Source organism: Babylonia areolata, chromosome 16 (genome assembly GCF_041734735.1).
Source record: "Babylonia areolata isolate BAREFJ2019XMU chromosome 16, ASM4173473v1, whole genome shotgun sequence".
Classification (NCBI taxonomy): domain Eukaryota; kingdom Metazoa; phylum Mollusca; class Gastropoda; order Neogastropoda; family Buccinidae; genus Babylonia; species Babylonia areolata.
This window is the reverse complement of record NC_134891.1, coordinates 6,327,775-6,348,830: the sequence shown is the minus strand read 5'-3', so window position 1 is coordinate 6,348,830 and position 21,056 is coordinate 6,327,775. Positions and strand designations below refer to the sequence as shown.

The window sequence follows — 21,056 nt, the reverse complement described above, 5'->3', positions numbered from 1 at the left end:
GTGTGAAAATGAAGCTGAAACCAAATGCCACATGCTCAGTCTCCCGTGTCTTGTTATCTCACAGCTGGTCAGCACAAACCGGATGGTGTTACCCAGTGTATATACTGAGTGCATCGCCCCTCTCTCCTTCAACCGCCCCTCCACCCCCCCACCCTACCCCACTCACTTTCACACATCTTGCCGACCCTGTTTGTCTTAACACACACACACACACACACACACACACAAATGCACTTGCACACGCACAAAACTCTCCTCACACACACACACACATACACACAAATGCACTTGCACATGCACAAAACTCTCCTCACACACACACATTCACACAAATGCACTTGCACACGCATAAAACTCTACTCACACACACACACACACACACACACACACACACACACACACACACACACACACACACACAGACGAAAATGTATCCTCCAAACAAGCAGGCGCACGTGTGGTTTGCAAGGTTTCATGTTTCAAATAAATTGCTTCATGGGTAATTTCACACATCTGTGGCCATCCAGAAACAACCTGTTACATCTGCATTGACTCAAACTGCTGGAGTCCTCTTGAACACGTGGTACTTACGGCAAGGCATTGAGACTGGCTGGGGAAGAGAGAGGGAGAGATAGAGATAGAATTAGATAGATAGACAGAGAGAGAGAGAGCCAAGATGTTTTGTTGTTTTTTTCAGTTAACGCCATTGCCACAGATGAACAGGGAGCAATAACAGAAGTGTATGTGTCATCTATTTTAGTAATCGATGTAAGCAACGAAACTTTATCCTCGAGTAACTATTAATAAAACTCACTTGTAAGTATCGAGAGAATTTACAACTTGAGAGAGAGAGAGAGAGAGAGTCAAGATGGTTTGTTGTTTTTTCAATTAATGCCATAGCCCCATAGAAACAGGGAGCAATGACAGAAGTTTATGTGTCATTTATTCTATATATATTTATGGAAGCAGTGAAACTGTTTCCTCAAGTATCTCTCATAAAAGCTAATCTGTAAGTATCTAGACAATTTACGAATTCAGAGAGAGAGAGAGAGTTTCTTTTCTTTTTCTTTTTTTTTCTTTTTTAAGTAAAACCCTTTTTCAACATTAAACGGAAATCAGTCATAGCCGAATATTGACAAAATTATCAAGAACAAAATATATTTAGTTTCTTTGGCAAAATAAAAGAGATCAATAAATACCTTCACTCAGTCTGCAATAATCAGACGATGCTGTTCCCACGGGAATGTTTCTGACCCAAGAGTCAAACGGCAATGATTGACATTAGCAAAAATAAACCAGTTCAGGGAAACGGAACTGGCCTAACGTTAACAATTAACAGGTTACAAAACGACCTTCACATGCTCATTGGTCTAAAAACTGATGGGCAGCGCTTGCCTTCTTCGAGGCCCTTTGCTGACTGAAGCCAGCAGAAGTGTTCAATCAGCCATTTTGCTACTCGTGTCAGTATAGCGCAAACTTCATTTATGTAGCTGAGTGCTCAGCTGGCTTCACGGCAAACTTTCACTTGCTCGTGGTGTTATTTAAGCTTATATTCCTGTGTGTGCCTCCACAGCAAGTTTGCGCAACGTGTCAGCGTACTGTTTTCCTGTAATAACTTTGGTAAATAAACCATTGGCAGATATCAATCAAGACACAACATTTGGCATGTCGTGGAGATTAGCATAACACAATTTCATCGAAGATTCACGGTTACAGTTCAGAAAGTACCACCAGTCAGCAGACGACTTCTCAACGGACTGACGGCCGGATACGAGTAACAATATGGCGTCCAGTTGGCTTCAGTTTTCCTGGCCAATGAGCAATTCACCTATTTTTGGAACAGTGGACATGCTTCACAATATATCAATACTACAAAACATCGGCTGGGAACCTTTTGTTCCTGCGTGAAAAATTGTCCGCATTTTCCAATAGACAACACCAAAATTAACACGTACAAAAAGATACCATATAACGAATTGTCACCAACTGACAAAACATGTAGAAAGTGATTTGTTACACAGAGAGAGACTCAAGATGTTTTGTTGTTTTCTTCAAGTGACGCAATCGCCCCATGTGAACAGGGGGCAATAACAGAAGTTTACATGTGTTATTTATTTTAGTTAATGATGGAAGCAACGAAACTTTATCCTCGAGTAACTATCAATAAAACTAATCTGTATTTTGAGAATCTACGAATTAACGAATTGAGAGACAGGCAGACACAGACAGATAGACAGACAGACAGAGATTTGAGATGAGACAGCGGAACAGTTTTACCAATACTGAATCATCGTCAATCTATCTTTGAATAAAGTGGTGTCAAATTTGAGAGATTCATAAAGAAACATAAAAATTCACTTTTCACAAATTGTTGTTTTTCTACATAAAGTTCAGCTCATATATTTTTAAACTTCGGGAATATGATTCCACAACAAACCCACATAATATGTTAGACTTGATTTATATAAACAGAGAATGAGACAATGAGAATGGTATATTTGTTAGGCCTCCTTTCCATGAAACTGGTTGGGGAAAAAAAAATCACACAATGTGAACAATATTATCAATGAGAACGCGGACTCTCTCTCTCTCTCTCTCTCTCTCTCTCTCTCTCCTCCCCTCCTTTACTCTCACTGACACACAGACACACAGACACACACACACACACACGTGTGTGGGTGGTTGCCACACATGTCCAGCGACACCAATATGCGCTTGGATTGAATGAAATGCGTTAAAATGAATCTGACAAGCTGGCAAACAGTACAAACATACTAACTACACGAAGCATAAAATCATGTTGACTGAAACACCACAATGCAACAACAATGCATACCCAGACTTATCCATTCTCCACCGATTTCTGGAGACCTGTTCTCATGCTGAAAGTTTTGTATTCAAACATTGACAACTTCGTGATTACACAATCTGCACAGGACATCAAAGCAGCAAATTTGGACAAGGTTCACTTGGCAGGTGAATGTTCTTGTGTCAGAGTCTTATACACTAGACAGACCAAAAGAAAGTGATACTCTGTTTCAAGGACTGTGTGACAAAAGGGACATAAATTATTCTCCTATCATCAGGAACACAATTATACGCAAAAAAACACACACAAAAAACAAACAAACAAAACAACAACAACAACGACAAAAAACGCAAAAAAACCAACAAAACAAAATAAACATAAAACAAACAAACAAACAAACGACAATTTAAATCTGAAAAACCGATTCTAAACTGTGACAGTAGACCACACACACACACACACACACACACACACACACACCAACAACAACAACAAAATAAAACACTCCCCCCTTCTACCCCTCTCCCTCCACAAACACACATTTTGCCAGTAAAAAAACTGTGTGTATGAAACATATGTGCGACCTGCATTGAACGGCGCTGCGCATGCCTTGAAACTGACGAATCCAGCTGTCGCGCTCTGTAATGATGAAAAAGGGGTGTCAACATATTTTGAGACAGTTCGTTGCAAGCAACATCAGAAAGACGCTGAAATCGCATCGAAATGTCTGTTGCTGTGAACATGAGAACTCCTGGTTTCTTCATTTTTTGGTGAGTTATGTTTGTTTGTCTCTTTCTACATTGGCTCTTTTCTTTGCTTTTTATTACATTTTTTTCTTTCATTTTTCTTTCTTTCTCTCCTTCCTTCCTTCTTACTTCATTAAGTTTGTGTGTGGACATGACAATCACAAAATAAACACGCCACATATTCAAAACAGTTCTGGCGTTGGTTTTCTGCCTAAGTTAAGGGTACTTGTCCTCACACTGTTCTACGTCTTTGACTATCCATATGTTTATTCATCGTTCGGCATTTTATAGATTTACAGTTTGTTGCCATGACAGGTGGGTGGGTGTATGGACGGACACAGATGTGTGGTTGTACAGGTGTCATAAACATTCATCCTTACGTGAACAGTGAACAGTGAAACTTTATTTTTTAAAAACCCACAGGGGCACATGGATCTAAAAGACACACAATCCGACCATTACAGAAAAAAATACAGAGAACAACACATGCGCCAGAAAAAAAAGAAAGACAATAAACAGACAATCGGTCCATTTATATAAACTCACTCATGCAATCAATTCTTTCAAAACATATTCACATTAAAATAAGATTTAACCAACAAATGAAACCTAAATTAAATAAAACATTTCATGAATGACATAGTAACTTGTATAGGGACACAATGTTTTAGTCTGTGACAAATCATACACGGGTACATGAGCACATATTTCAAGCATTCATTTATAATATATGTTCTCATTTGAATATACATGTATGTGTAAGGTGACAGTTACAATCAGAATTCAGCTAGTATTGTTTTAATGAATCTAACTAGTTTGAACAAAAAATCTTTTTTTTTTTTTTTTTTTTTTTTTAGAACACATTAATATTTGATATTTTAAGGCAATTGGGCGTATATAGAAGAAGGGTTTCAAGATTTTTTTCCGACTTTCATTAAACATTGGGCACAAAAATAAATAGATATTCATCTCCAAGTTCGTTACAATCACATTTATTGTACTTTCTTTCATTTCGCTCAGTTCTTAAGAATCGCCCTTTTTGATTTGGTAGCTTGTGGTTCAAATGTCTAAATTGTAACAGAAAGCGAGCAGCATCAAGAGGCAAAACAACCAAGTATTTTTCGAATTGAAACATATTCTTATATATACGGTAATTGGAATATAATTCATTCTGATTTATTTCTGCATACCACTACTGGCTCCAATATGAGGATTATCATAGCAAGCATAGCCTGGGGCGGTAGTGGGGACAAGCTCCCACCACATATAAAGTGCTCCAGTATGGCGTGCGTCTCAAATAGTCTCTGACAAGCTAGCCCAACTCCTGGCCTGCGCATGTGGCTTAGCCTCTAAGCCTGGCGGAACTGCATGAACTGACAGGAGAAAGGACGAAAGGCAGGTCTCTGGCGTCTCAAAACCAGATGCTTCGGGCAGACGGAGCTCAGCCTGGGAAGTCAGTCCACCTAGGGGAAGGAAAACCCTGAGTCCAAACCTCCACTGCCTTTTGGCATACCCAGTCAGGGGAAATGCTTCGGGAGTAAACCCTGAGGAAAAATCCGGAGTTGGAGCCCCTAAGGCAGTTGGATGTTGCACTGACTTTCTTCTGGCAGCTCCTGTAGCCAAGCTGGTGTAGAATGTATTGCTCTGCGTTCCTTTGGATTACATCGGTGAGGCCGACAGGGGGATTCTGAAGACTGGGCAACCCAGGCTGTCAATAAACTTGGCCCAGGCTCGCGTCCTGGAGAGGTCACTTCATTGTTACTGCCCCCAGTGACAGAAACAACACAGGAGGCAGCAGTTACGAGTTATAAGCTAGGACCGATTGGCGTAGGTCCAGGCGTTACAGGCTGCATCCGACAGTGGGAGGGACCATCGCAGTCCCACTGTTCAGCTACTGCCCGCTCCAAGCAGTCCCCAGTCAATAAGTTGCTGACCCGCCACAGTCTGCCTGCTTAAATGGGTGCTTGGAGCTAGGGAAATAAACCGACAAGCAGACTATAACCCAGCACCAGGCAAAAACAGAAACAAAAAAACTTCCCATCTTGCGTTTAGCAAGCTGGAATGTCAGGACAATGTGTCCTGGTCTCTCAAATGACCTGTAACAAGTTGATGATTCCAGGAAAACAGCCATCATCGATCGTGAGTTCACAAGGCTCAAAATCGACATTGCCGCACTACAGGAAACAAAACTTCCCTTAAGCGGCAGCCTCAGGGAACAGAACTCCACGTTCTTCTGGCAGGGCAAGGAACTTGAAGAGCCAAGACTGTATGACGTTGGATTCACCGTGAGGAACCCTTTACTGTCCTCTGTGGAACCGCCATACAGTGGCACAGCCCACATCCTCGCCCTCTGCCTGTTAACCTCCTCTGGCACAGTGAACCTCCTGAACGTCTATGCTCCCACACAATGTTCTTCTGCGGAGACCAAGGACCAGTTCTATGAGGAGCTTGACACCACCATCCGAGACATCCCTGGCACAGAACAGCTGTACCTTCAATGCCCGAGTGGGTTCTGACCACGAATCCTGGCCCAACTGCATTGGCAACTTTGGTATTGGTAAACTGAATGAGAACGGGCACAGGCTTCTAGAGTTTTGCTCCTACCACAACCTCTGCATAACTAACACATTCTTCTCCAGCATGTCACACCACCAAACTTCCTGGTGACACCCCAGATCCCGACATTGGCACCAGCTGGACCTCATCATCACTCGAAGGCCTTCGCTGAACTGTATACACACCACACGTAGTTCTCACAGTGCTGACTACATCACCGACCACTCCATGGTTGGCTGCAAAGTGCGCTTCCAACCAAAACGGATTCACCACTCAAAGCAGAAGGGTCAGCTTCGCATCAACACTGCCAGAACAGCAATTCCAGACCTGTGTGACTGCTTCGCCAACTCCATCGAGGATGTCCTCAAAAACTGCCCTGCCGGCAATGCTGAGGAGAGGTGGAATCACATCTGTGTCGCAATCTACAACTCAGCCACGGATACCTTCAGCAAAAGACAGAGGCAGAATCCAGATTGGTTGGAAGCCAGCATTGCTGTCCTAGAACCAGCAATAGAGACCATAAGAGTGGCGCTCATCAATCACAAAGGAGAGCCTTCTAAGAAGACATTCACTGCACTAAAGAAGGTCAGAAACGACACCAAACAGATCGCCAGATGCTGCGCCAAGACTACTGCCTGAACATCTGTCAGAACATCCAACTTTCCACTGACTGCAGCAACATCCGTGGCATGTACGATGGTTAGAAAAAAGCCTTCGGCCCATGTGTGAACTAGATCGCGCCACTCAAGTCAGCTTCCAGCAACATGGTAACAGACTAGAGCAAGCAGGTGGAACATTACCAGGAGCTCTATTAAAGAGAAAACACTGTCGCAGATGCAGCAGTGGAGAGCACCACCAACCTCCCTGTCATGGAAGAACTTGACATACCACCCTCTGAAGAGGCAAGGCCATCGACTCCCTCGCCTGTGCCAAAGCTCCACGTAAAGATGGCATCCCGCCTGAAGTCATCAAGGCTGGAAAAAAGACCGTGCTACTCCACCACCTGCTGGAGGACAGAGTGTATCTCCGCACCAGAAGTGATGGCAGTCTCTTCAACCTGGCCCACGTTTGTGTTCAAACCAAAGTGTGACAGGTTCTTATTCGCGAGATGCTTTTCGCAGATGATGCAGCTCTGAAAACTCACCCAGAGGAGGCACTCCAGTGACTCATCAACCACTTAGCCCATGCATGCAGAGTGTTTGACCGTATACCAAACAAGAAAGTCCTTGACCAGGCAGGCATCTCCATCATGTTTGCACTCCTGACCCAGTGCCGTCTGCGGTGGCTTGCCCACGTCAGGCTAATGGATGACGGGCGAATCCCCAAGGACATACTTTATAGCGAGCTTGCCAATGGTTCCAGACCTGCAGAAAGACCTGTCCTACGCTACAGGAACGTCTGCAAACGAGACATGAGGGCACGTGACATTGACCCAGCAGGCTGGGAGGTGGTGGCTGAAGCTCGTAACAGCTGGAGAAGGACCGTAAAGGCATGCGTCCAGAGGACCAAGCGGAAGAGAGGACAGCACTGGGAACAGTGGAGCGAGTGCAGACGGCAGAGGGGATAATCCGTACCCTCTGAGCCAGGCGCGATTTTCACTTGCGGCAATTGCAACAGAGCCTTCCGATCCAGAATCAGACTGCACAGCCACAGCAGGTGCTGCAACTCAACAACTTGACCAAACTAGGCGCAGAGTTCCATTGTCTTCCATGACAGACAGACGCCAACAACAACAACCATTGCAGGATGCATTGATCTTGAATCCTTTGCTTAATTAATGCTTTAAACATATGGGTGGAATATCGTGCATCATCCCACTGATTTATCCAGAGACCACTAAGCTTAAGAGCATTTAATTCTCTTTCAACAGCGTCCAAGTATGCGAAAAAGTATTCTGCCTTTTCTTTTAACTTAAGCATGAAATAGTACATATTACTAGAGAACTTATTTTTTATTAACAGTGTCTGTTAAACGGAACAAAAAATTCAGCATTCGTTGTTTTGCCTGGACTTCTAATGGGAGCTGACCAAGTTGACTAAAACTATTTGTGAAGGAGTGGATTTATATAGCTAAAATATTATCTTTTAGAATTGCAAATTGCAATTTTGTAGCAAGAACACACATTTGTGAATACCATGCTTCCGATCCATATAAAAGAATAGGAACTGCAATGCAATCAAAAAGCTCAACCTGAATATCAATAGGCAACATCAGTTTCTTCATTTTTATAATAAGAAAAAACATAGATTTTTTTGCGCAGGTTTAAAACTTTCACCATAATTCATTTTCATACCGAAATATTGAAAGTCAAAAACAACATCTAACTTAACACCTTTATGAGTAAACTCTGGAAATTTTCTTGTTTTTTTCCTCTTGAGAGAACCACCACGTTTGTTTTCGAAGCATTAACTTTTAGCTTCCAGGTTTTAGAGTGATCTTGCATCTTGTTAAGGGCATTCTGTAGTGCAACTGGTGTTTCTGCTAATATGACAGTATCATCAGCATACAATAATGTGAACGTTTCAAACAGAATATCAACATGAGAGTCATCAAGATCGACATCAGTGGCAGCCATTTTTACAGAATCCAAACCAGTCACATTTTCATCAATAAACAATTTCAAGTCATTCACAAACAATGCAAGCAAAAACGGCAATAAATTTCCCCCTTGTCTCAAACCAGTTGTACATGAAAAATGATAAGATAATTCTTGAATTGCATTGTACTTGAGACTTAGCTTTGCTGTCCAAATCCTGTGTAACGCATAACAGCTTTCCAGTAACATTTTCATTAATCATTCTGAGCCACGAAAGGCCTGTCCACTGAATCGAAAGCTTTCTCACAGTCTATGAAAGCGGAATACAGTCGCTTTTTCTTCGCAAAAAAGAAGTTTATTATAGAGTGCAAAGTGAATACATGGTCTGTAACCAAGTAGCCTGCCCTAAAACCAGCTGCTTCTCCAACAGTATTATCATCATCCAAGTATGAGCAGTCTGTTACTGACCACACCAGTAAACAATTTACTGAAAAAACTTATGTTTGTTAACTTTGCTGGAGAGTCTTTACTTGTTTTCTGTTTATAAAGCGGTTTTACTATGGCTACAGTCTATTCTTCAGGTACCTTACCATAATGCATAACTCAACTGAAAGAAAAATGTAATCAGCAATACGAGATTCTCTGGGGCAGACTTAAGAAATTCATTTGTAATTTGGTCTATTCCACATGCTTTATTATTTTTCAGCTTTTGAATTGCAGTCTTTACTTCCTCCACAGGAAATGGCACATCAAAGACCTGATTAGTTTTAACATTATCATTATCCTGTGGAGCCTCAGTCTGTGCATCTGTTTGAATGAACTGTACCCATCAGTCTGTGCATCTGTTTGAACTGTACGGCCATGTACGGTAGCATCCATTCAAATACACACCTATACATGATTGAAATCTTTCCTTCTGTCTGTGAACGACTGAATACATACTACTACGTACATGTGCATAGATGTATACATTCATAAAATTTTTGTATCAACTTGCTTGAAGATCAATGAATTCTGTCTGTTTGCAGCAAGAAACGGAAAGCCTTCATGCTGTTTCTTCTTGTCGTGTCTGTTGCCGTCTTCTATGTCACTGTTTCCTCACTGGAAGGTATGGAAACTGGAAGCAACTGTTTTGTTTGAAATACTGAATATAGAATTCCAGGAGAAAAGATTACTCTTTCCTGGACATCAATGTAGCCAACATGGCGACAGAACCACTTTCTGGTTGCACAAAGGTGTTCATTAATATATAACATGAGGTAATGTATATCATCCTGTAATTCTGGCTACTGTATGTCAACAACGTTAGTCTATATAATCATGCTGAATCACTAATCGCTCATCTTTCCGTCAGTGTGTGTGTGTGTGTGTGTGTGTGTGTGTGTGTGTGTGTAAATTCATACTGAGAGGGAAGAATCGAGAGAGAGAGGGTGTTTTAACAGTTCGTTTTGCCACTGTTGTTTCTGTTTATTTTGTTTTGTTTTTTGTTTTCCACTTAATTTGACAATGGCAAGGAAGTTACACAAGTACTGATTAAGATATCCAGTCGTTTTGAGAAATTATAAAGGAAATATATGAAAGCGTCAGATTTAACTACTTCCCGTTCTTGAAGATACTGAAACGAATCAAACACAAGTATGCATGAGTATGTAAATATGGTGAGTGACCTGATGTAACGAACCACCAGTTCTGACGTTTTAATACGTGAATCCTTCGTTTCCATGTTTCCTTCTCTGCCTCTTCAGTACATGGACAGAACTCTCAGCCTTGTACGACTCTGTGCAGACTACAGGGCCTTGACCCAACTGGAACTGAACTGATCTGAACTGAGCTCTCTCTCTCTCTCTCTCTCTCTCTCTCGCATGACCAATATGATACTGATGTTCTTGAAAAAGATATAACTGAAGGCGAGGTATTCACAGCTATTCATGCTCTGTAAAACGGAAAAGCTGCGGGCCCCAATGGCAGAATAGGGGAGGTTTTCAAACGCGCGGCTCTCGTTATTGTGCCATTTTAGGTTATTCTTTTCAACAAATTGTTCACGTCAGGTAGATATATATATATTTCAATCCCAGTGAACAGAAGCTGTCATTCAGCCACTTCACAAGAAAGGTGATAAGAACTCTCCCGACAATTATAGGGATATTTCCCTTCTGAATGTTTGCAGTAAACTTTATAGCCACATTTTAAATCAGCGACTTAGTCAGTGGATTGAGGAGAACAGTGTAAAAATGAAAGTCAGGCAGGTTTTAAGAAGAAATACGGTACCATCGACCATGTCTTTACTCTGTTTGCTTTCACTCAAAAACAACTGTCTTATCATAATAAATTATACGTCCCCTGTGGGACTCCATGTTCAGTTTTAACGGGTTCAGACTGGAAATTATCAACAATGACAGACTGGAATCAATCAGCAAGATAAGATTTGAACCAGTTTAGAACAGTGCCGTTGTTGACAAATGTAAAATGAAGACGGGAAAGAAGGACTGAATGGTCTATTGTATCAAAGGCGACTGACAAGTTGAGAAGAGTGAGAAGGGAAATCTGTCCTGAGTCGGACGCTAGCAGTAGGTTATTGAGGATGTGGAGGAGAGTTGTTTCGGTGCTGTGGTCAGCACGACAGGCTGACTGAAATGGGTGGATGAGATTGTTGAAACAAAGGTGATTGTTGAGCTGCTTCAGGACAGCTTTTTCAAGGAGTTTGGACAGGAATGGAAGATTAGAAACTGGTCGATAGTTTTTCAAAATGTTTGCATCAAAGTTGGATTTCTTCAGAAGAGGCTGGACGATTGCAGTTTTGAAAGTGGATGGAAACGTTCCAGTGAGAAGGGATGAGTTGACAATATTGGTGATTGTGGGGAGAAGCTGTGAGACACACTGGGAAAAGACAGAGGCTGGTATAGGATCGAGCTCACGGGATTTTTGTCATTTCTTTCAGGATTTCATGGACTTCTGTTTCAGTGAATGGATTAAAGGAATGGCGAGGAGTGCCGTTGAATTGAGGATCAGGATGAGCAGGTTTGAAAGGGATTTGGTCTAAGATGGTACGAATATTTTGGACTTTGTCAAAAAGGAAAGAGAAGAAGACACTGGGGAGTTCAAATAAAGTGTAGGCAGAAGGAAGGGAGTCTTTTTTACAGTACCAAGAAGATTATTTTGACATGATAGAGTAAAGAGATTTGGTGGATGTGGCATCGAGAACTTGAGAAGAAAAGTTTGTCTTCGCTGATGAGATCAGATATTTGACTTTATTGCTTTTTGCGAGTGAAACAAATTATTGGTCATGTGCTTGGCTGTGTTCCTTGGCAAGGCTTTGAAAGTATGTTGCTAATAGTAAAATGTTTGTGTTGTACCTCTGCATGGACTTGTAACCACCCCTGTTGACATGGGCTAATGGCCTATTCATTAATTTAAAACATTTCAGTGTTCAGTCTCTCTCTCTCTCTCTCCCTGCACATATTTAAGTGTGCACGAAAATGCAAATGTATATTTTATATGATTTTCCTTATTTGTTTCCAGTTTCTTCTCACATCGCGTTGGGAAGCATAACTTCAGCACTGGTGAGTGGATTCATATCTGAATGACGTACATACGATTTTCAGTACAGTCAGGTGTAAAGACACCTGTTGATAAAACTGGACCACCGTGCCATAAATATTGACTCTCTCTAAACCCTAACCCCCTTCCCCTGCATGCACACGTAGATAAGTAGACAAATTATATTACACTATAAGTGTTATATCATATCATATTATGTTATATCATATCATATTATGTCATCACATGAACTGTATTATCTCACTGTCATCACTACATTCTATACATGGCTCGTAATTATTAGAGACACAACATTATCTGTCACTCCACATCTTTTTCTCCCTCATCCTCCCTAGAGTGACTGATATTTCTTGATCCCGAACAGAGTTAAACAGTCATCCATTAAATTGACGGGATTTGTAATCGCCATTAGTTCTAAACGATTTTGACAAAATTCATAAAAGATGTCAACTGAAGTCATGGGGGTCTAAAACACAGAATGGATGGTAAGGTAAAGGGAAAAAATAGTTATTAATTGATTCGTTTAGATGCCAATCGCAGTCAATAAAGACATCAAAATTTGGAGTGGGAGGGGAGGTGTAGCCCAAAACTGGATACACAGAGAAACAACAAGATAAAAAAATTGCACACAACATCATCACCTAAAATGGTTCATTGTAGACGTTCTGAACAATGATAAAAACACGAGCAATAATACACGACATTTGTAAAGTGCAATACGTCATTGCAAACACACGCCCCCCCCCCCTCCCCACACACACACACACATCTATGGAAAGCAGTGACAGGGACAGAAAAAAAGCAAAACAAAAAAAAACCACCAACAAGAATGCAATGACTTCCCTTCCCAAAATAAAGGGAGCAAACACAAAACAGTACTTATATATATATATATATATATATATATATATATATATATATCTATATATATATATATATATATATATATGTATAGACTTGACAGCTTGCACGACACAAGAAAGGCAGAAAGTGTATGCATGCACACGCGTGTGTTCTCTCTCTCTCTCTCCCTCTCTCTCTGTGCTTTTCTTTTCAGAGGTTCTCTGAGTCCAGAGAGAGCACCAGACTGTCCCCCTCAGCACTCAACCCAGAGGACGTGCTCCGTTTCACAAAGAGATGGGAAACGGTACAGAACGCCTGCAGACTTCACATAAACTCTCCCAGTCTGAAGAGTGGTTTCCGTCGTAGGATCAGACTGCCCTTCCATCCTCCCATTATGAACGTGTCAGTGTCTTACTGTCCGATTCCGAAAACGTCATCCACAACATGGAAACAGATTCTCCATGCCATTAGCAAAAAAACAAAAAGTGACACTCAAGACATAAAATCACTCAAAGAATCCAAACACAAGCACGTCACGTTCATGTTCGTACGTGAACCTTACTCACGTCTCCTGTCTGCCTACTTTGATAATTTTTTTTCACCAGAAGCGAGCTTTTGGCGGAGGCATGGAAAGTACATCGTGAGAAACTTCCGGCCAAACTCTACATGGAGAACGTGTGGACATGACGTCACTTTCCCAGAATTCATCAAGTACTTCATTCACATGGAAAAGACAAGACAACATCAAAACCGACACTTCATACCCATGTACAGACTATGCCCAGTATGTTCATGGCCGCATGCTTACATTGGCCAACTTGAAACTGTAAGTGAAGACATGCCATTCATTCTGAAAGAGATACAGTCACCAGTTGCCTATGAAAGAGATTTTGAATCACACAACATTGGCGCAAACGCACGCAGGGATCTCACTGGTGGTGCTTTGCGGTGTATTTCTATCGATACTGCTTGCAGGCGCATTTGGAAAAAGTGGCATGTAAGAGGACACATTAGTAAAACTCAGGCGTTTCCACTCAAACAGGAGCAGACGAGAGTTTCTTTTAACATAACGGATTTTATCACCGCAGCCTTGACTGCCCAAGCTCACTCAGGAGAGAGGAGATTCCGCGTGGGGCAAAAGAAGGAAGCACTGAAAGAGGCATTTGCCCAGGTGTCTCTGGAGGATCGACTGGAAGTGAAGAAGTTGTTGTCGATGGATTTTGAACTGTTTGGATTTGATCCTGAGCCGGAGGAAGTGTTCCCCAAGGTACCTTTCATACCAGACCCGAACTTCAGTTATTTTGACCTGTACAAATAATTTGGACGTTTTGATGCTGTTTTTGTTTCACATATTGTCTGTCATAGAATGTGTGCAGTTATGGAGATGTTTTGCGGAAAATAATTGATGATATTCATCACAAAGCTGGCATTATTGTTTTGTAATGTTTCATGTTATTTTGAATTTAGTCCCGTTTTATTTTGTTTCGAACACCATAGTAAAACACGCATACCAAAGTAATGTCGTTAATTCTCCAAGATGTGCATCTACTGAAAGCACACACTGATACCACAATCCCTTGAAAACTTTTCTGACATAAAATGATTTCAACTCAAGACATGGAATGAATGTAAACTTGACAAACATGAATAGATTAGCCAAATAATTATATTCATAACGTTTTAGAGCTGCTAAAAAAATTCAGACCTAAAGGAGGTAAGGAGATATATTCATAACAGAAAACAAACTTCCACACTCTTGCATGAGTAAAAAACTAGGAAAAGATCAATTATTTCATGAAAAAAAAAATCAACAACAGCAAAAAAGAAGAAAAAAGGAGGGGAAAAAAAAAGAAAGAAAAAGAAAACAGAAAAAAGTTAAAATAAGATGGCTTCAAATGTATATTGTACACGTGATTCTCGAGAATAAAAATAGTTATAGAATAAATGGGAATATAAGATAATAATTACTGTGATTTCTGCATGGAAGAGAAAGATCACTAGTATTGACCATGTTTTCTGGAGGTCCAGGTCTCAACGTTTCTGGAAAAACAAACTTCGAGAAATTAATGAAAGCAAAATGTGTAGTGTGTTTAAACACAAAAATAAACGAACATATTCTATGATTCAGAATTGATGAAAATTCACTTACAGACTAAGTATCAAATTCATTAATGCTCCCCGGAAAAAAGCATATTTATAAATGCAAATTTAAAAACTGCACACTAGATTTGACTGCATTTGAATGCATCTTTCTTTACATAACAAAATAGAAGAACACAATAAAGTGGCTTCCTTATCAGTCAATGATTAGAGATACCTCTTAACACATGTCAAAATTGTCACTGATGAATATACAAACCTGGCTGTTGAAGGAGGAAGGTGGGAGAATGGTTAAGGCGATCATCTGCCAATACAGAGTGTCTGTGAGGGGATGGGTTCGAATCCCGGTCTCGCCCTCTCCCAAGTTTGACTGGAAAATCAAACTGAGCGTCTATTCTTTTGGGTGAGACGATAAACCGAGGTCCCGTGTTCAACACACACTGAAAAAGAACCCATAGCAACGAGAGCATTGTCCTCTGGCAAAATTTTGTAGAAGAAATCCACTCTGATAGGTACACAAATATGTATGTATGTACTCAAGGCCTGACTAAGCATGTTGGGCATCTGCCTTGCAGATGTGGTGCAGTGTATATGGATTTGTCCGAACAGTGACCCCTTCTTGAGAAACTGAAACTTTCGATGAAAATATATGTATGTGTGTATGTTAATACCTGTATGTAAATTATGCATGCTATTGTGTGGATAATATGCCAGTTCTGTTCATTCCTTCCTTTTGCCATGATACTTCCTCAATATTGTAGACTGTGTGCAATTAACCTTTTTGTTGTTTGCTGCTGTTGTTGTTTTCTTGCCTAACTTTTCTATTTGTTTCTTGTTGTTTTGATGTTGTTTTCCCATACTGTCATTGGGAAGTGAAAATATCTGCGTTTTCCTCATCGCTGTTATCATTGAGATTTATTAGTGGAGACTTCTAAATTTCATGTTATTCAATTTTCTTTTCTGTATGTTGTCTTGTATATGTATCTTACATTTCATGGAAACGGAACCGCCTCAGACGGGAAAAAAGGTTTTAAGAAAATCGCGCGTGTGTGTGCCAACATGTGTGAACGCATTCGATGTCTTTCCACAAAATTGATTTGGACGAGAAGAAAAAGTGGGGGTGGTGTGGGCCAGGAAGGTTTGTGAGACGCAAGCGTGCGTGCGTGCGTATGTGTGTGTGTGTGTGTGTGTGTGTGTGTGTGTGCGCGCGCGCGTGCGTGCGTGCGTGTGTGTGTGTGTGTGTGTGTGTGTGTGTGTGAGAGAGGGAGAGAAATGCAAACATGCAAGACAGAAACCTGGGTTTCATCATCGATTTGTGTTGACCAGATGTGAGCTTACAGGACACGGGAGAATGAGCAATTGGTATTTGGTTTCAGATTGATCCATAATTCGCTGTATCTCATCTGCTTTGAACTGTAAAAAAGTAAAGACAAATAAAGAACTCAAAAAAACAAAAAAACCAGAAACGAATTATGCATAGACCCAATGCACTGGGTACACACACACACACACACACACACACGTGTATATATATATATATATATATATATATATATATATGTCTGTATGTATAGTAATTCAGGGCAAGAGGCCCCCTTTAACGAGAATTCCGATTTCACAACACTTCATAACCAACAGTAAACGATAGACGCCCAACCACGCAATAACATATCCCAAGCAATCGAAAATTGAAATAAACAATTATACGTAAGAGGTGATCAATTGAAAACATTTTCTGGCCTTCTTGCCCTATACGCTGGGCAAAACGCCCCTACGCAAAGAGGCAAAGCGCCTAGTGTGGGCGTAGTGTCCCAACATTCCGGGCGTTTTGCCCCCACGATCTGATTACAAACTTATTACTCAAAAAAAGTGTAAATCGGATTGCATTTAGATTGTAATTGGCCTACTTCAATGAATTGGCAATGCTTACAGCTTTATTCATTACTCTCTCTGTCTCTGTAAACATCATCCACATCGTGGGAATTTGTTCTCAAAGCCATCAGCCACAAAATTCAGACAAGTGACACTCAAGACAAAACACTCAAAGAATTCAGACACAAGCACGTCACGTTCATGTTCGTGCGTGAACCTTACTCACGTTTCCTGTCTGCCTATGTTGATAAAAAAATTTCACCAAATACAAAGAACTGGATGTTGCATGGAAAGTACATCGTGAGAAACTTCCGCCCAAACTCTACATGGAGAACGTGTGGGCATGACGTCACTTTCCCAGAATTCATCAAGTACTTCATTCACACGGAAAAGACAAGACAGCATGAAGATCGACACTTCATACCCATGTACAGAATATGCCCAGTATGTTCCTGGCCTCAGGCTTATATTGGCCAACTTGAAAGCATAAGTGAAGACATGCCCTTCATTCTGAAAGAGATACAGTTAACCATTGGCTACAAAAAAGATTTTGAACCACACAACACTGGCATATGTGCACACAGGGATCTCACAGCTGATGCTTTCCAGTGTATTTCTATCAATGCAGCTTGCAGGCACATTTGGAAAAAGTGGCATGTAAGAGGACTCATTAGCAAAACTCGGGTGTTTCCACTATCTGTTTGAGCAGATGAGAGTTGTTTTGACATGTACAAATGATTTGGACATTTTGATGCTGTTTTCGTTTTACGTAAATATTGTCTGTCATAGAATGTGTACAGTTATGGAGATATTATGGAATGAATCTTTGATAATGATCATCATAGAGGTGGCATTTTGGTTCTGGTTTCTTATGTTTTTGTTTATCTCTATCATTATTTTCTTTTGTTTTAGTGGCATTCATTTTGAAGTGGTGTGTTTACTGGAAGTACACACATTTCCCACTGTAGACAGGTAAAAACAACTATGTAATCCTTCTAAAAATCAGTTTTGTCTATCATTTGTTTATTTGTCACCAAAAAGGATCTATCACGTCATCTGAATACTCTCAATTCTCTAATCGCTGATAATCGGAATTATTTGGCCTGATACTGACTGGTACCCTGACAGGCACAGCTGGCTACCACATTATGGGAACAACGTAAATACAGACTATTTTAAACATTACAAATCTGTGCTGAGTGATGGAGTAATGGAATAGAATAGAATCTACTTTTTGTTTTTCAGTTAACGCCATTGCCACAAATGAACAGGGAGCGATAACAGATGTGTATGTGTCATCTATTTTAGTAATCGATGTAAGCAACGAAACTTTATCCTCGAGTAACTATCAATAAAACTCATTTGTAAGTATCAAGAGAATTTACAACTTGAGAGACAGAGAGAGAGAGAGAGAGAGAGAGAGAGAGAGAGTCAAGATGGTTTGTTGTTTTTTCAATTAATGCCATAGCCCCATATGAACAGGGAGCAATGACAAAAGTTTATGTGTCATTTATTCTATATATATTTATGGAAGCAGTGAAACTGTTTCCTCAAGTATCTCTTATAAAAACTAATCTGTAAGTATCTAGACAATTTACGAATTTAGAGAGAGAGTTTCTTTTCTTTTTTGTTTCTTTGTTTCTTTCTTTTTTTAAAATTTTTTTTAAAAGTAAAACCCTTTTTCAACATTAAACGGAAATCAGTCATAGCCGAATATTGACAAAATTATCAAGAACAAAAATATATTTAGTTTCTTTGGCAAAATAAAAGAGATCAATAAATACCTTCACTCAATCTGCAATAATCAGACGATGCTGTTCCCACGGGAATGTTTCTGACCCAAGAGTCAAACGGCAATGACTGACATTAGCAAAAATAAACCAGTTCAGGGAAACGGAACTGGCCTAACGTTAACAATTAACAGGTTACAAAACGACCTTCACATGCTCATTGGTCTAAAAACTGATGGGCAGCGCTTGCCTTCTTCGAGGCCCTTTGCTGACTGAAGCCAGCAGAAGTGTTCAATCAGCCATTTTGCTACTCGTGTCAGTATAGCGCAAACTTCATTTATTTAGCTGAGTGCTCAGCTGGCTTCACGGCAAACTTTCACTTGCTTGGTGTTATTTAAGCTTATATTCCTGTGTGTGCCTCCACAGCAAGTTTGCGCAACGTGTCAGCGTACTGTTTTCCTGTAATAACTTTGGTAAATAAACCATTGGCAGATATCAATCAAGACACAACATTTGGCATGTTGTGGAGATTAGCATAACACAATTTCATCGAAGATTCATGGTTTTTTTCAGAAACTACCACCAGTTAGCAGGCGACTTCTCAACAGACTGACAGCCAGATACGAGTAACAATATGGCGTCCAGTTGGCTTCAGTTTTCCTGGCCAATGAGCAATTCACCTATTTTTGGAACAGTGCACATGCTTCACGATATATCAACACTACAAAACATCGGCTGGGAACCTTTTGTTCCTGCATGAAAAATTGTCCGCATTTTCGAATAGACAACACCAAAATTAACACGTACAAAAAGATACCATATAACGAATTGTCACCAACTGACAAAACATGTACAAAGTGATTTGTTACACAGAGAGAGACTCAAGATGTTTTGTTGTTTTCTTCAAGTGACGCAATCACCCCATGTGAACAGGGGGCAATAACAGAAGTTTACATGTGTTATTTATTTTAGTTAATGATGGAAGCAACGAAACTTTATCCTCGAGTAACTATCAATAAAACTAATCTGTATTTTGAGAATCTACGAATTAACGAATTGAGAGACAGGCAGACACAGACAGACAGACAGAGATTTTAGATGAGACAGCGGAACAGTTTTACCAATACTGAATCATCATCAATCTATCTTTGAATAAAGTGGTGTCAAATTTGAGAGATTCATAAAGAAACATAAAAATTCACTTTTCACAAATTGTTGTTTTTCTACATAAAGTTCAGCTCATATATTTTTAAACTTCGGGAATATGATTCCACAACAAACCCACATAATATGTTAGACTTGATTTATATAAACAGAGAATGAGACAATGAGAATGGTATATTTGTTAGGCCTCCTTTCCATGAAACTGGTTGGGAAAAAAAAAATCACACAATGTGAACAATATTATCAATGAGAACGCGGACTCTCTCTCTCTCTCCTCCCCTCCTTTACTCTCACTGACACACAGACACACACACACACACACGTGTGTGGGTGGTTGCCACACATGTCCAGCGACACCAATATGCGCTTGGATTGAATGAAATGCGTTAAAATGAATCTGACAAGCTGGCAAACAGTACAAACATACTAACTACACGAAGCATAAAATCATGTTGACTGAAACACCACAATGCAACAACAATGCATACCCAGACTTATCCATTCTCCACCGATTTCTGGAGACCTGTTCTCATGCTGAAAGTTTTGTATTCAAACATTGACAACTTCGTGATTACACAATCTGCACAGGACATCAAAGCAGCAAATTTGGACAAGGTTCACTTGGCAGGTGAATGTTCTTGTGTCAGAGTCTTATACACTAGACAGACCAAAAGAAAGTGATACTCTGTTTCAAGGACTGTGTGACAAAAGGGACATAAATTATTCTCCTATCATCAGGAACACAATTATACGCAAAAAAACACACACAAAAAACAAACAAACAAAACAACAACAACAACGACAAAAAACGCAAAAAACCCAACAAAACAAAATAAACATAAAACAAACAAACAAACAAACGACAATTTAAATCTGAAAAACCGATTCTAAACTGTGACAGTAGACCACACACACACACACACACACACACACCAACAACAACAACAAAATAAAACACTCCCCCCTTCTACCCCTCTCCCTCCACAAACACACACATTTTGCCAGTAAAAAACTGTGTGTATGAAACAGATGTGCGACCTGCATTGAACGGCGCTGCGCATGCCTTGAAACTGACGAATCCAGCTGTCGCGCTCTGTAATGATGAAAAAGGGGTGTCAACATATTTTGAGACAGTTCGTTGC

At 40.3% G+C, this 21,056-nt stretch overlaps 1 protein-coding gene across 1 annotated transcript; it reads left to right on the top strand.

The window, feature by feature from the left end:
- Positions 1 to 3,484: 3,484 nt before the first annotated feature.
- LOC143290820 (uncharacterized) lies at positions 3,485 to 16,234 on the top strand. The gene is made up of 4 exons (XM_076600344.1): positions 3,485 to 3,579; positions 9,676 to 9,755; positions 12,167 to 12,207; positions 13,263 to 16,234. Exons 1-4 carry the CDS (start codon positions 3,533 to 3,535, stop codon positions 14,364 to 14,366), a joined length of 1,272 nt encoding a protein of 423 aa, XP_076456459.1. The 5' UTR covers positions 3,485 to 3,532; the 3' UTR covers positions 14,367 to 16,234.
- Positions 16,235 to 21,056: the final 4,822 nt, after the last annotated feature.